The sequence below is a fragment of the Selaginella moellendorffii genome, unplaced genomic scaffold (genome assembly GCF_000143415.4).
Source record: "Selaginella moellendorffii unplaced genomic scaffold, v1.0 SELMOscaffold_84, whole genome shotgun sequence".
Lineage (NCBI taxonomy): Eukaryota > Viridiplantae > Streptophyta > Lycopodiopsida > Selaginellales > Selaginellaceae > Selaginella > Selaginella moellendorffii.
The window spans coordinates 131102-143538 of NW_003314345.1; the positions used below are offsets into that span (position 1 = coordinate 131102).

General features: G+C 51.9%; 6 protein-coding genes across 7 annotated transcripts; 5 read left to right on the plus strand and 1 right to left on the minus strand.

Annotated features, from left to right (window-relative positions):
• Window positions 1-1576: 1576 nt before the first annotated feature.
• On the plus strand, window positions 1577-2905 carry LOC112341482 (LRR receptor-like serine/threonine-protein kinase ERL1). Its single transcript, XM_024661664.1, has 2 exons — window positions 1577-2106; window positions 2257-2905. The coding sequence occupies exons 1-2, from the start codon at window positions 1577-1579 to the stop codon at window positions 2903-2905; spliced, it is 1179 nt and encodes a 392-aa protein (XP_024517432.1).
• A 66-nt stretch (window positions 2906-2971) lies between these two features.
• Window positions 2972-6531, minus strand: LOC9651829 (kinesin-like protein KIN-7A). The gene is made up of 14 exons (XM_024661657.1): window positions 6160-6531; window positions 6015-6104; window positions 5847-5947; window positions 5685-5798; window positions 5556-5637; window positions 5431-5498; window positions 5310-5378; window positions 5130-5254; window positions 4879-5083; window positions 4691-4822; window positions 4536-4637; window positions 3819-4475; window positions 3450-3769; window positions 2972-3386 (listed from the first exon to the last, which is right to left on the minus strand). Exons 1-14 carry the CDS (start codon window positions 6431-6433, stop codon window positions 3062-3064), a joined length of 2664 nt encoding a protein of 887 aa, XP_024517425.1. The 5' UTR covers window positions 6434-6531; the 3' UTR covers window positions 2972-3061.
• A 30-nt stretch (window positions 6532-6561) lies between these two features.
• LOC9651902 (probable inactive purple acid phosphatase 29) lies at window positions 6562-8154 on the plus strand. Of its 2 annotated transcripts, none has more exons than XM_024661658.1 (5): window positions 6562-6726; window positions 6774-6921; window positions 6990-7381; window positions 7449-7858; window positions 7919-8154. In XM_024661658.1, the coding sequence occupies exons 1-5, from the start codon at window positions 6619-6621 to the stop codon at window positions 7956-7958; spliced, it is 1098 nt and encodes a 365-aa protein (XP_024517426.1). In that variant the 5' UTR covers window positions 6562-6618; the 3' UTR covers window positions 7959-8154. The 2 variants fall into 2 exon arrangements, with proteins under 2 accessions (XP_024517426.1, XP_024517427.1); XM_024661659.1 differs by having other exon boundaries at window positions 7900-7919.
• Window positions 8026-8778, plus strand: LOC9651830 (late embryogenesis abundant protein Lea14-A). Its single transcript, XM_002987715.2, has 2 exons — window positions 8026-8387; window positions 8456-8778. The coding sequence occupies exons 1-2, from the start codon at window positions 8182-8184 to the stop codon at window positions 8697-8699; spliced, it is 450 nt and encodes a 149-aa protein (XP_002987761.1). The 5' UTR covers window positions 8026-8181; the 3' UTR covers window positions 8700-8778.
• Window positions 8754-9414, plus strand: LOC112341481. The gene has a single exon (XM_024661660.1). The coding sequence runs from the start codon at window positions 8775-8777 to the stop codon at window positions 9318-9320; it is 546 nt and encodes a 181-aa protein (XP_024517428.1). The 5' UTR covers window positions 8754-8774; the 3' UTR covers window positions 9321-9414.
• A 589-nt stretch (window positions 9415-10003) lies between these two features.
• Window positions 10004-11732, plus strand: LOC9651831 (pentatricopeptide repeat-containing protein At1g08070, chloroplastic). The gene is made up of 2 exons (XM_002987716.2): window positions 10004-11443; window positions 11586-11732. The coding sequence occupies exons 1-2, from the start codon at window positions 10004-10006 to the stop codon at window positions 11730-11732; spliced, it is 1587 nt and encodes a 528-aa protein (XP_002987762.2).
• The last annotated feature ends 705 nt before the right edge of the window (window positions 11733-12437 follow it).

Sequence of the window (12437 nt, forward strand, 5' to 3'; positions counted from 1 at the left end):
AGCGCTCCATAGTCGGCCGGGCGTTGAGGACATAGGCGATTGGACAAAGGAGATATTTGACACCATCTTCAGCGAGCTTGCAACTTGCCTGTGATGGGAGCTGAAGAAGCACGAAACCTTGGGCAGCGCTAGGAATCGAGTGATCGCAGGAAACACTGGAGCCGATTTGTGAAGGACACACCAGAATATTCTGTTCAGCCAGTTGCATTTATTGCATTCAAGAAGAGCAAGAAGCATTTCAAATACTTTCGCAATCTATGGCAGTCATGTTTGTTTTGTTCATGACCATGGTCGCAGCAGCAGCGCTATGGAAATTTTGTGTATCCGCAAGAGAGAAGAGAGGGCACGATTTCTAGTGTCGCTCCACCCCAGCTCCACCCGGTGAAAGATGCACACAGGTACTTGTACTACTCGGTGGAATTCCCCTTCCGCTGGCAAAAGGTGCTCGAATTTGGCACCATCCGCACGCTCCCTGGGATCACAAATCTGCTCTTCAGGACAAGAGGTCCCCAGAAGCGCGCTGCCACTGAGACCAACATTCTGGTGAGCGATCCACCACCACGTCGACCGCGATCGCGGCTCGTACGCGGTGAGGAGATTGAATGGAATCCACAACAAATTCCAGATCCCAAACGACCAATTCGCCTACGTCCTCTGCCTCAACGTGATCACGTGATTTCCCCGAGAGGTTTGGATTCCGCAAGTGGACTGACAACGAGAAGGAGGCCGACAAGAGCACGCCGCGATGGCGATAGCCGCAGCAGCATCAGAAATCTAGCCCCCGAGAGCGCGATCGCCATTGGAATCACCGAACGGCACCGAACGGAGCTGTCCGACCGTTCGGCCGACCGTTCGGCCGACCGCGTTCGGCGGCGGTCGGGATCCCGCCGAACGCGGTCGGGACCAACATTGCCGGAGCATCGTCCAGGATCTCAAGCATCTGGTGCTGGACGCTTTTCCTCGCCAATTGCAGCCGCTGGTGGAAACTGGGGATCTGCGCGCTCATCGATCCCACAATCAGGAGCGCTGTTGGATTGGAAAGCCCCCCCGTGATCGTGAACTTGGAGTGGGTGCGTTCATGCTGCTGGCCGGGAGCTGTGTCCGCAAGCTGGCGGAGCTGGGACACTGAAATCAGGCAAGCTTGGACGGTCCTTCCCGGCAAATGCACGCATAGAAATCGTAAGTTCAAATCTCGGTAGGACCTTTCTCATTCAGTAATTCTTTGGTTTAGTGTTTTTGTTTCTGGTCACAAATGCTTGACCACTTAAAAAAAGTCTTGATGTCAACGTCAACATCTTGAGGTCAGTCAATGCCGTATACTTCAAGCCTACTTCTCTATTGTTGCTCTGGCGTTATGTTGGTTTCTTTTGACGATGCTTGACCACCACTGATGAACACAATGTGACCACTCGTGAAAATAAAAAACGTGTTGTAACATTGAAAGTTCTTCAGCTTTAGATAGTGACAGGTGATGCTCCACAAGCAACTTGAAAAGCATTCGTCTACACACATTTAATATCTGTAGAAGGGTGCTCTAGAATCTTTGAGCTACTTGGGGCCGGACCATAGCTGAACGATGATCTTCTTGCTAATCTTGCTGCAGCTGCTACAACCAGCATATTGTCTCTTGGATGGTGATAACCAGGCTCTTCTCGACTTCAAGCAAGCCTTGAACAACTCAAGTGTCTTGCGTGACTGGAACGCGAGCATTAACATGTGTAGTTGGCCAGGTATCGTTTGTAATTCAGCTCACACACACGTTGCTTCCATCCAGCTTGCTGCCATGAACTTGGAAGGAATCCTGTGCTCAGCTGTTGGGCGTCTGCATCAACTTGAAAGCCTCAATTTATCAACCAACTGCTTGGTGGGAAAGATTCCAGACGAGTTGGCAAATTGTTCCCAGCTGGAGCTATTGGATCTGCAAGGAAATTCTTTCCAAGGCAGAATTCCAGCCTCTCTAGGACGCTTTGAAGTTCGGCGAGGACTGAACTTCAACATTGGAAGAAACTCATTGCAATTAAATCCCAACATAGATGCGGTTAGAAAGGTTTTAAGTTTACAACTCCTCGACTTGAGCAGGAGTGATCTGCATGGAAACATTTCAACGTACGTTTGAAACTGGACCAATTTGATCTTCCTGTCACTAGCCAAAAACAAGTTAGGAGGCGAGATACCAGGCTGCTTTATAGATCAACTTAAAAGTCTTCGTGTTCTTGATCTATCCAACAACGGGCTGAGTGGGAAACTCCCTAGCAGACTAGACCAGCTCACTGGCTTTATGACAGCTGTATCTTCAGATGCAGGGAAAATTCCGATCAAGTTTGAGCTGGAAAGAAGTGGAGCATCACAAGATTTCAGCTTCCTCAGCCTGGCGGGAAACTTGTTACAAGGAGAGATCCCACAACAACTGGGAAATTTAACAGGCCTTAAGTACTTAAATCTCTCAAGGAACAGATTTGATGGGGAAATCCCTGTACGGATTGTCAAGCTTGATGCCCTGCAATCCTTGGACCTCTCAGAAAACAACTTCACGGGAGAACTGCCATGGAACTTGGGTACTCTATCACTTGGAATTTTGGATGTTTCTTACAACAACCTTAGTGGACTGATTCCTGGCAACTTAAACACCAGATTTCCAGATGCGTTTCCACGGGTGGATTTTCTACAGTGGTGCTGGCAGTGGGTTTTGTGCAGGACTTTCGTTGGTGCTTTTGACAAATTGCTGGGAGAGAATCAACCGAAGGGTGGCGAAAGTAGACTGGCTACAGATTGTTGCTCAGAACATAATGATTTTAATTTAATTTGGCAATTAGGGTATATTAGGCGTATAGAGGAGCCAGGCAAGGTTGGAAGCCCAAGGATTACTCCCTTGCAAACAATGTTATCAAAGCCCGTCTATAGGTGAGTGATAGGTGTTCACTCATAGCTGACGCTTCGGTTCATATGCTTGCCTTGTCAACCAAGCATTATATGGAGACATTTTTATATGTGAACTTATTGCAGTAAGTCTTACATACAATAGGCTAGAATCCTCCTCTATCTATACAAAAATCTTCTTTCCTCACAAGTTTAGCATTGTGGAGATCGAATTCCAGCCGAAGTGGAACGGCTTTTGGCTGGAGGGCGGAGCGAAGTTCAGGGCAAACATCTCCTTGGAGGCGCTGCCTGGCTCCCAAAATCCCACGATCATGGCCACCACCTCGGCGCTGTCCTGGATGTGCTGCATGTCGCGAGCATCCGTCCATAACTTCTCGATCAGCTGGAGCTTGCGCTGCTTGGACTCGAGGGGTATCTCCCATTTCACCAGCAGCTCGTCCTTCATCTCGGGTGGCATCCGCCGCATCCGCTTCGCGAGCATCTCTCGTTCTCGTCGCAACGCCTTGACACTGCAAAGACAAAATGGAAACAAAAGTGAGCCCTTGGAAACACCATCGCTAAAGCTTGTCTACCTCGCAGCGTAGGACGAAATGTTGTCCTCGTCAGTCACACCCGGCCCCTGATTCTGGTCGTTCTTGGCAAACTGCTCTTGCAGCCACAGGAGCCTCCGGAACTCCACCTCCATGTACATGGCGTCGGCAGGGTCTCCTCTGAAGAGCAAGTAGAACTGTGTCCTGTGAATGATCGAGACCTGGCACACGTCCCATAGCTCGATGATCTGCATTCGTTGCTTCTCGAACTGTAGCCTCCATCCCGAGGGAGAATGCAAGGAAGGAGTCATCTCTCCATACTCGTTCTCTCCGCCAGTGTTGTTGGATTCCAGCTCCAGTACCTACAAGCCAGAGTCACATATATTGCATTTCCAAAAGTTTGCTAGTTACCTGGCAGACGAGAAGCTGCTTTTGATATTGTAGCTTGGCCACCCGCTCTTTGAGCTCGGTGACATACGCCCGGATGCTCTTGATGTTGTCCTCGGCAGCAGTTTTAAACATGTTCTGCATCTTCCGGATGTCCACAGAGTTGCTTCTCCGGTGTCCTCCGGATGGTGGCGTGTTCTCTGAGGAGCGAGGAGGATTGTTCTCGTTGTTCTCTTGGAGAGCGCTCCTGGTTGTCTTGGGTGAGCACGGTGGACTGTTGGCAAAAAGCTGTCTGCTACTGCTGGTGGTGCTGCCCATAGTGGAAGGTAGCAGCTTCCTTCTCCGGGTTGGAGTCTTTAGCTTTGGCGACGAAACATCGGTGCTGACAGAGGTTTGAACCTCGATCTCGTTCTCGTCCTTCCGGTGTTGTACGTGCAGGTTCTTGATCTCTTCTTGGAGCTTCGTGATCGTTTGTACCGCATCCTGGTTCATATCTACCTGAGCCAGACGCAGGCATTCGACTTCCTTCTGCAGGGCCTCCAGCGCTCTACTTGCGTCCTCTCCAAGCTCGTCTTGTAGCTTTTCTAGCTTTCGAATTTCTTGTATAAGCATGAAAGGAGCCTTCGAGGGGCAGCCTAGCTCATCCACCAGCAACTGCTTTTTGGTCGGAGTGCATAACTCCTAAAGCGAAAACGCTCATGTGAGATACTGACTAAGTCAGAAAACACTCTATTATCGTACCTTTGGATCTCTCTGCTCGTCTCCCATCTTTGCAAGAACTTCATTGAGCTGTGTCTTGGCAGCATCCCTTTGACGAATGAGCTCCTTCATTTCGGATTCCATCTGCAGGACGATGTTAGATGGGAAATTGCAACGACGAAGGACAGATTGCCAACCTTTTGAATTTGCTGCTCCTTCTGATGTAGCAAAGCGTCGGAAGACAATGCAGCCTCTGGAATTCGCAGCTCAGCTTCAAGCCTTGCAACTTCTTTCTGCAGCTGTTTTACAAGGTCCTTGTCCGAAACAACCTGAAACAAAATAATTACTCGTGAATCAAATCATTATACAGACTAGGATGACTTACCAGATTCACATGAGCATTATTTGTAACTTCCTTCGCGCGCGTGGCGAATGCAAGCGTGTTACGCGACTGTTCAACATGGGCCCGCGCGGGACTCATCGTGCATATGATCGCTGTGCGAGCATTTCCGCCGAGAGATAATTGGAGAATCCTGGTCAGCTTCGAATCCCGATAAGGAATATGACCACTTTTAGTTCGATTGCTCCCACTGCAAAAGATAATTATGAGCGAAAACCGTCGAGCGGCCAAAGTACCTGAGTTTCCGAATGACTGTACTTAAAGTGAGCAAGCTACGATTGATATGGCATCCTTCCTTCAACCGAGTTCCGTCCGAGAGTGTTTGAGACGCACGTTCACTACCTGCGAGATCTACAAAATTCTGTCCGCATAAAAGTCAATCAGTAAATGACGAAGCAATCAGTACAAAATGTTACCAGCGTTGCAACCATGCTATTGACAGTTCCATTTCCGTTTCCATTTTCGCGAGGAATACTTTCCACAGTCTGTTAAAACTCAACCTTAATCCTGAGAATTTAGATTTGAAGGTTCGCGTACCAGCCTTATAATCTGATGGGATCTCGAGCTGGCATCGTTGAGCATCGTCTCCCCAACTTGTCTTTGAGCTAACGGCATTCTTCATTAGAAAAAAGTACTATGGCAAAAAGAGCAAAAGAACAAACCTTCACAAATAGACAGGACCTGCCGTAAATGCTTGCAGTCACGAACAATTGTGTCTGTAAGTTTCTCGACGATGGTTCCCCGCTGCAAGGGAAAAGCAATGTAAGCTGTAGCGTTCAAACCTTCTGTACCTCAGGATCGTCTAGAAGTCGCAACGCTCCAGTATCTGGGTTAAGAAGATCACGAACAACCTCGTTGTAGATCTCCAGCCCGGCTATCTTAAGAATGTACTCTCTTTGATGGTTCTGTAAAGCCACTGTGATTCAAAAACTCGATGTGCCTGACCAGCAAACCTTTTCTATAGCGTCGTAAATGTCGACTATAGCATTCTCAATCACACCCCTCATCGTAAACGTTTTTCCACTACTGGTTTGTCCATAAGCAAAGATGGTCGCTGGGAAGGAGAAAAAAAACCAACCATGACTTAAAGAATTCCAACAATGGAGGCTTCCAACACTCACAATTTATCCCGCTTAGAGCAGAGAGCGCTACATCCTTGGCCCCTTCTTCGTACACAACTTTCGTGGAGGATTCGGGCCCAAAAACGCGATCTGCAAGAAAACACGGATGCCAATCTTGAGAGATGCGGGAGATTCGCTCACTTACCAAAAGAGTAGCGCGCAGGATAAGGAGATCGATCCGGCTGCTGCTTATAAGACACAGTATGATCATCTGGACACTCCCAATCTGCGGTGTCCCGCTGAGCGATTTCCCGAGAACTCATCGGCCTCACCCTGACTGTGACAAAAATCTTCTCCTCCTTGGATCTACATTTCCCCGGAGTGGAGAGAATTCCTATTCCTCCTGCCTTTTCGCCACTCCGTGGAGTCAGCGCATTCTTCTCTCCCATAGCTACCATTGCCGCAGCGAGAGCCGCCATAGCCGCGCTCGCTCGCTCGCTCTCTAGGGTAAAAAATTCCGAATGTTTGCCCAACGGCTACATTGGCGAACAAAGGACCCAGGTTCGATTCCTCTCCCCATCTGGCATTTTCCAACCCGCCAAAAACCATTGCTCTTGCCGGTGGTATATTTTAGGGCTCTTACGATCCATTCGCTCGCCAGAGGATGGGATTCATGGCGCAGATCGTGGCGCTGCTGCTGCTGATCGATGCCGCAGTGGCAGCAGCACGGCTGTTGCAGTTTAATTCTCACGGCGCCTTCAAGATCTTGCAGGTAGAGGTAGATTCTTGTGGAACCGAGGCGATCGAAAAAGTTTCCAGGTTGCTGACATGCATTTCGCGAATGGAGCAACGACCAAATGCTTGGATGTTCTCCCGGAGCAGTACGCAGGGTGCTCGGATCTCAACACGACGAGCTTCGTCAAGAGGATGATCGACGCGGAGAAGCCAGATCTCATCGTCTTTACAGGTATTCCCTCTCGATTTCCTTTTGTATGAGATCGCCATGGAATGCTTCTTTCTTGTCTCGTACAACAGGTGACAACATATACGCATCTGACTGCTCCGATCCGGCCGAGTCTCTCGACGCCGCGTTTGCGCCAGCCGTCGAGGCAAAACTTCCCTGGGCAGCTGTTCTAGGCAACCATGATCAAGAATCGTCTCTCAAGCGCTCCGGAGTCATGGATCACATCGTCCAGATGAACTACACGCTCGCACAGGTGAATCCTGCCGGGGTCGCCACCATTGACGGATTTGGGAACTACAATCTCGAAGTTCTCGCTCCTGGCCAAGACTCGGAACAGGAGAGCCTTCTCAACTTGTATTTCGTGGACAGTGGAGACTATTCCACTGATCCAAGCATTCCAGGCTATGGTTGGGTCATGCCCAGTCAGCAAGCGTGGCTGAGAAACCTCTCGTCGTCTCTCCAGGTCTGCGAACTTGCTGTCAGCACTTGAGACTCTTACTAATACTTCTTTCGTCTTTCTCCTTTCGCAGGGGAGTGCCAACCAAAGCCGTCCAGCGCTAGTGTTCTTTCACATTCCTCTCCCAGAAGTGAACAACTTCACGTCCTCTCAGATCGTGGGAGTGAAGCAGGAGATGGTGGCGTCGCCAACGTTCAACTCTGGTTTCTTCCAGACGCTTGTGGAGATGGGAGACGTGAAAGCAGCTTTCACTGGTCACGACCACGTCAATGACTTTTGCGGCGAGCTGCAACACATACAACTCTGCTACGGCGGCGGCTTTGGCTACCACGCTTATGGCAAAGCGGGATGGTCTCGGAGGGCCAGAGTGATCGAGGCTTCGCTGAGCGATGGCGGAGGAGGAGTGGAAAAGATTATGACTTGGAAACGTTTAGACGACGAGATGCTGAGCACCACCGACAAACAAGAACTGTGGCGACGAAGGTACGAAGATCATACGATTCTCGTCGAGAGTATAGCTACAGAAGGTGTTGAATTTCCCAGATACGATCCTTCGTTCTCGAGCTCGAATCAAGTCTGGTGACCGTACGTGCGGAAAATAAAATAGCTTGGAGCTATTCCGAAGTTGCGACGTGTCGAGAGGGAGGTATGTGGCACCACTGTGCCAAGCCACGCGAGGCAGCTGGACCTCGCCTTACAAAAGCCACTTCTCGGAGGTTTGCGTTCCAATTGCATTTGGTTGTTGATCGATAAATCTCATTCGACTTCTCAGTTGTTTTGATCGATTGCTAGAGAGATAGATAGCGATGTCGCAGCTGGTTGGCAAGGCGAAGAACTTCGTAGCGGACAAAGTGGCTCATATGGAGAAGCCCGAGGCAGATCTCACTTGGGTGTCGGTGAAGGACGTGAGCCGATCCTCGGTTGTGCTGGAGAGCGATGTCATCATCACCAATCCTTACGACCACGATCTTCCAGTCTGCGAGATCTCCTACGCCTTGTTCAGCAACAACAGGTAAACTTCGCTCTCTCTCTTTTGTGTTTCTGTAAGATCGATCTTATGGCTTTGTCTTCGATCCACAGGGAGATTGTCAGCGGCAAAATCCCCGACCCCGGATCCGTCAAGGCCAATGACAAGACCGCGATGAAGATCCCGGCTAAAGTTCCATACAATGTGCTCTTCACCATCGTCAAGGACGTGGGAACCGACTGGGACCTCGACTATGAGATGAGAGTGGGATTGACCGTCGACATTCCCATCCTCGGCAACTTCACAATACCACTCTCCAAGAAGGGATCCTTCAAGCTCCCCCTCCTCCCCTTCTAAGCTCTCGGCTCTCTAGCTGGAATATTCAAGGATAAAAGGCTCTTTAGGATAAAACTTAATCAAGGCTATTTCTATATGACATTACCGTGTGGAAGGGCATCTCCGTTGTCTCTTGTGTTCTCCATGGATCTTGGGCGATGCCTCGCGTTTGCGATCTTCTTCTCGAGTTTGGCGGCTGCGCGATTGATTCCAGAGAAAGAAGCAGTGCGCAGTGATCCTCCCACGGCATACGAGGAGCTGGAATCGTTTGGATTCCCCCCAGGATTGCTGCCACACACTGTAGTGAACTACACTCTCAATTCCAATGGCCGATTCAGCCTGGCGCTCAACAGGACGTGCTCGGCGATGCTCCAGGGCACCTATCTCGTCACCTACAACTCCCAGATCTCCGGGACCGTGAGCCCACGCTACATCAAATCGCTGCGCGGGGTGAGCGTCCGCGCCTTCTTCATCGACTGGAGCATCTCGGGCATCCGCGTGAACCACCAAGATCTTGTTTTCGAGGTGGGTTTCGCCAGCGCCAAGTTCCCCATCTCCAATTTCGATGAGGCGCCGGAATGCGAGAAAGAATCGATCGAAGTTCCGCCATCGTCGTCGTCCTCCTCGCGAGCCAGCGCTTAGAAAGATTTGCCCTAATTTCTTCGTTCGTCCCAGGGTTCGAATCCCTGCCCTGTCACAGATATAAGATCAAAGCATTTTTCTAGGGTTTATGGTTTCCAAGGCTACAGAGGAATGCTTCGCGCGGCTCCTCCGATCGTGCAACACGCCCAAGCTCCTGCCCGAGGGCAAGAGGATCCACGCCCGGATCGTCGAATCCGGCGGACCCACGCGCTTCCTCGGCAATCTCCTCGTCCAGATGTATGGCAAATGCGGCAGCCTCGACGACGCGCGCGCGGCATTTCACTCCATCCCAGGCCCCAACATCTTCTCCTGGAGCATCATGCTCGGCGCCAGCATCCACAACAGGGATCTGGGCGGCGCGCGGCGGCTGTTCGAGATCGAGTCCTCGTACGAGTCCGAACCCGAATCCGAAGTCGGACACGAAATGCGGTCTGAGATCGAGCCAGAGACTAAGTCCAAATACTAATACGGGTCAAGGGGTGAAAGCCCAAACTGTGCGTCTCCCAGGGGGGGGGGCTGCAGGGGGTTCCAAAAGTATAGTAGGGATAGTGAGGTCCAGGAACCAGTTTTGAAGGGACTTTCCAGTTGGGCTTCCAAACCAACTTGAGGTTGAGACTGGGACCGAGGGGCATTGGGTGGGAGTGAGCATGGACTTCGCAGATGCCGAGGCCATGTTTGCGAGGATGCCCGCGAGGACGATCGTGCACTGCAGCTCCATGCTCTCGGTATATGCCCGGAAAGGGCATTTGCGGAAGATGGAGAAACTCTACGAGCAAATGCCCGAGTGGGATGCGATGTCGCAAGCGTTGTTGGTATGTCGCTACGCGCAGCTGGGCTACGTTGACAAGGCGAAGGAGATGTTCGAGGCAATGGAAGAGAAGGACGTGGTTGCTGCAAATGCGATTATCACAGCACTTTCCCGAAAGGGGGATTTGGATCACGCGAGAGAGGTGTTTGACGCGATGGCGGAGGAGGATCGCACGGAGGTGTCGTGGCTCGCGATGATCCAGGGCTACGCTCGCCACGGCGCACTGCGCAAGGCGGCGGAGCTTCTCAAGTCGATGCCGCGGCCACACAAGGGCGCGGCGGCTCACAACGCGCTCATCACAGCATTTGCCGAGAAGGGGCATCTTGTGGGCGCCAAGAAGACATTCGATTCCATGGCGGCGGACGAGCAGGACGTGGTGTCGTGGACGGCCATGATGGCGGCGTACGCCCAGAGCGGACGGCTGGATGAGGCCGTGGCGGTGTTCGAGGATATGCCATGGCGGGACGTGGCGGCGTGGAACGCAGCGGTGGCGGCGCTGGCGCACTGCGGGCGAGGGAAGGAATCGGTGGAGAAGTTCCAGCGGATGATCCAGGAGGGAGTGGCGGCGGACGAGATCTCCTTCGTCAGCGTGCTCACGGGATGCAGCCGCGAGGGATTGCTGGCCAGTGGGCGAGAGATCTTCACGTCCATGAGCGCCGATTTCGCGATCCAGCCCGGGAGGGATCACTACGGGTGCATGGTGGATCTTCTTGGGCGATCGGGGGAGCTCGCGGACGCGGAAGATCTCATGGGATCGATGCCCTTCGTCCCCGAGATCGTGACATGGATGGCGCTGCTGGGCGCTTGCAAGAATCATCGCAGCGAAGAGATTGGCGCGCGGATCGCTCACCGGATCATCGAGCTGGACGCCGCGAATCCCACCACGTACGTGCTGCTCGCGGGGCTCTACGCGTCGATCGGCAAGCGCGAGAAGGCCGAGGCTGTGAGAGAAGAGATGAGGAAGAACAAGAAGGGTAGCAGCGCCACCGCCGTGGCTGTCATCGAGATCGATGGGAAGCAGCATCGATTGGTTGCTGGGGAGTGGCGATCGCATCCTCGCAGCGGCGAGATCGAGGCGGAATTGGAGCGGCTGGAGAGATCGATCCAGGAGGCCGGATACAAGCCCGATGATTTGCAGCTGGGCGAAGAAGAGGGCGTCGCATCTTCGCATCACAGTGAGAGGCTCGCGATCGCGCTGGGGATGATCGCGACGCCCAGCGCCACGACGTTGCGGATCGTCAAGAATGTGCGCGTCTGCGCTGATTGCCACGCCGCCGCGAAGATCATCGCGAGGATCTCTGGCAGGAAGATCGTGGTTAGGGATTCTAGCCGGTTCCACTACTTCGACAAGGGGCAATGCTCGTGCCAGGATTATTGGTGACAAGAACCCTCCCGAGGAACCTTAAAAGCAAGCGAGAGGCTAGTCGGTCGATCGATCGATTCGGTTCTTGGCGCAGATTGGATCAATTCACTCGGCGTCAGTTCTTGCGGATCTGGCCGCTGGTACCCGTGCATCTTCACCATGCTTTGGACGAAATCCGCGTCTTGATCGTCGCGGTAGCTGTCTTGTCGCACAGTTTCACGATCCACAACAGAGCCACTAGACTTTGAGTACAATAGTATCCAGATAATGGATCTCGAAAGAGCGATGCGCGCAGCCTCTTAGACACAAGCCCCACCTCGAAGTAGATGTAGTCGCGATTGGATTCAGCCACCCGTCACTCCCAGCCGCTCCTTGGCTTGGATCCCCGATAGATTCTAGATCTTGCCATAGCCCAGCTTCTCAGAGATGGGCCACACCAGATTCCGAAGCTGTGGTAGCATTTATGCTGGAGATGGACGATTGTTGTCGACCAGATTGGAGAAGACTGCCGGGGAGGCCATGATCTTCCGCTCTGGCAGAATCGCGTCAGCGACGAGTCAGCGAAGAGCGCAACATCTCTCAGCTGGGCGCGATTCGGTTAAGGGGGGAGGAAGAGCTCCAGGAGCGATGCTCTCGCACAACAAGACTTTGGTAGCAGGGTTGGTAGAGGCGGACTTTCGTCAGTAGCAATGTTCTAGATTTACATCTCAATCAAATGTATTTTTATTAAACATAAATAGTATGACGTGGCACGACCTATAACCGTTATATGGATTAGGGTTTAGAAAGCTGAAAATGGCTGCCCAAGCTGCCAATGTTTTGTCTCCCAAGGAAATCCATTTGATCAGGGAGCATCTGTCCTCATCAAAAGTGGTTGAAGAGGACATAGTCTACATGGAAGTGACAAACAAGTTGGAGGCACTGTTGGCAATTAAAAGTGGAGTTT

Bases quoted from the DNA above. Each gene is read 5' to 3' on its own strand.
- LOC9651829 (XM_024661657.1), bottom strand. From the start codon at position 6,433: ATGGCGGCTCTCGCTGCGGCAATGGTAGCTATGGGAGAGAAGAATGCG. The intron at 5,948-6,014 runs GTGAGTGTTGGA...TCTCCTTCCCAG, and splicing joins TGCTCTAAGCGGGATAAATT to CGACCATCTTTGCTTATGGA. The intron at 4,638-4,690 runs GTTGGCAATCTG...ATCGTCCTGCAG, and splicing joins AGGAGCAGCAAATTCAAAAG to ATGGAATCCGAAATGAAGGA.
- LOC112341481 (XM_024661660.1), top strand. From the start codon at position 8,775: ATGACATTACCGTGTGGAAGGGCATCTCCGTTGTCTCTTGTGTTCTCC.
- LOC9651902 (XM_024661658.1), top strand. From the start codon at position 6,619: ATGGGATTCATGGCGCAGATCGTGGCGCTGCTGCTGCTGATCGATGCC. The intron at 6,922-6,989 runs GTATTCCCTCTC...CTCGTACAACAG, and splicing joins AGATCTCATCGTCTTTACAG to GTGACAACATATACGCATCT. The intron at 7,859-7,918 runs GTACGAAGATCA...TGAATTTCCCAG, and splicing joins CAAGAACTGTGGCGACGAAG to ATACGATCCTTCGTTCTCGA.
- LOC112341482 (XM_024661664.1), top strand. From the start codon at position 1,577: ATGATCTTCTTGCTAATCTTGCTGCAGCTGCTACAACCAGCATATTGT. The intron at 2,107-2,256 runs GTACGTTTGAAA...ACTCCCTAGCAG, and splicing joins CTGCATGGAAACATTTCAAC to ACTAGACCAGCTCACTGGCT.
- LOC9651830 (XM_002987715.2), top strand. From the start codon at position 8,182: ATGTCGCAGCTGGTTGGCAAGGCGAAGAACTTCGTAGCGGACAAAGTG. The intron at 8,388-8,455 runs GTAAACTTCGCT...TTCGATCCACAG, and splicing joins GCCTTGTTCAGCAACAACAG to GGAGATTGTCAGCGGCAAAA.
- LOC9651831 (XM_002987716.2), top strand. From the start codon at position 10,004: ATGCCCGCGAGGACGATCGTGCACTGCAGCTCCATGCTCTCGGTATAT. The intron at 11,444-11,585 runs GTTAGGGATTCT...TTCTTGGCGCAG, and splicing joins TCTCTGGCAGGAAGATCGTG to ATTGGATCAATTCACTCGGC.